Genomic DNA, 1,441 nt, shown 5'->3' on the forward strand with positions numbered 1-1,441 from the left:
TCTTCCAGCCTGTCCACGTCTCTCTGGATGATACATAGGTCCCAAACTCAGAAATTGTGTCAGAGAAGAAGCTCAAAGCCTCAAAATACTTGATCTTGTTAAGTGTCCCATCCCCTTCTTGTTGCCCCCAGGAACATCGTGCTGGCGTCACACCTGAAGCCCCTGGAGAAAAAGGACAAGATGGGTCAGAAGAGGAACATGGTGTGGAACCCCTGTGCAGCCCACGCCAAGGCCCCTCAAACCAGCGACGTAGAGATCCCCCAGGTGAGGGAGATGCTTCTCGGGACTTTGTCAGCCTTGGCTCCGAGTTGACGTCAGATAAGGGCTTGCACCAGCCGCTTCCAGAAGAGTCTAAGACCTGCTGCACAGCGTGGGACCGGAGGTACCGACTCCCGGCCTCTGACGGCAGCCAGTAGCAGGTCGGTGGGGAAGAGTGCCCTGCCCTGCCCGAGAGCCGGGGCTGTGCAGCTGGGCCAGCACCCAGAGGTCTCCTGTGACCGCAGCCAGGTCCTTCTCACCGCGGTTTAATTATGGCTGACACAGACAAGTGCTGTTGGGTTTCTGCCTGCTGCCCCACGAGTTCGCTGGGTGCTCCTTAACTCCTCGGTTGTGGGCAGCAGTGGCTAAACATTTTCTATCCAGATCATTTGTGATTCGAGTGGCATCGGTCCTGCCCCCTCCACGGCACCCAGCCCACGCTGGAGATGTGCTCAGGATGGCGCAGAGGCTCTCCCGATCTCCAGGAGATCCCTTCCCAAGCAGTGATGGTGGATCCAGACCGGGCGTGTGTCTGGTTCTGGTCAGGGCTGGGGTTCTCCACCCCTGGCCCCTGTTCATCCACACCAGCTTTCCCGGCTCAGCCATCCTGCCGTTATTTTCCCCTGGAGTTCTCTGGTTTCTCTGGGGCTCGAGGAACCTGGTATCTCTTTGTCTTTGTGTTTTGCCACCTCACGAGCTTTGTGCAGCCCTTTGTGCTGTCGAAGCCCGTACTAAAACCATCGCAGCCAGGCACAGGTTGATCGAGGGGGGATGGGTGAAATTCTTCAAGTGGGAACAAAACCAGAGAAACTCTTTTTTCCTTCAGGAAATGGATCGACTGCCCAGAACCTCTGCCGAGTTTTACAGAGATTGGCGCAGGTGCTTAAAAAGCGGACAAGAAAAATACCAGTTTTTGCTTGAGCTCGGAGGGGAGGCCTTGGGCAGGATCTTTCAGGCCGACCTGGGCTACGGCCTCCTGGGCGAGTTCCTTACGGTGCTGGCAGAGAACGTCCGTGGCGAGGACGGAGATGCTGTCCTGCAGATCCTACAGAGCCTTGCGGGCACCAAGCGTTTTGGGTTAAATGTGGACCTCCTGAGCCGGTCGGAGAAGGAGAGCAGCCGGGGGCTGTTTCGGAAGCTGCGGAGCATGAGCAGGGGTTCTGGGGCTGCTGGCCACCCCAGC

The 1,441-nt window shown here is 57.5% G+C and overlaps 1 protein-coding gene across 1 annotated transcript in view; it reads left to right on the forward strand.

Annotated features, from left to right (window-relative positions):
- Positions 1–131: 131 nt before the first annotated feature.
- Positions 132–1,441, forward strand: part of CCDC103 (coiled-coil domain containing 103) — a gene marked incomplete at its 5' end in the record, with an annotated part of 1,553 nt that continues 243 nt past the window's right edge. Inside the window, 2 exons of the mRNA XM_010141604.1 lie at positions 132–264; positions 1,085–1,439. Coding sequence (XP_010139906.1) covers positions 132–264; positions 1,085–1,439 — 488 coding nt within the window. The remainder of the gene's footprint in view (positions 265–1,084; positions 1,440–1,441) is intronic.

This window comes from Buceros rhinoceros, unplaced genomic scaffold, assembly GCF_000710305.1.
Source record: "Buceros rhinoceros silvestris isolate BGI_N320 unplaced genomic scaffold, ASM71030v1 scaffold24878, whole genome shotgun sequence".
NCBI lineage: Eukaryota > Metazoa > Chordata > Aves > Bucerotiformes > Bucerotidae > Buceros > Buceros rhinoceros.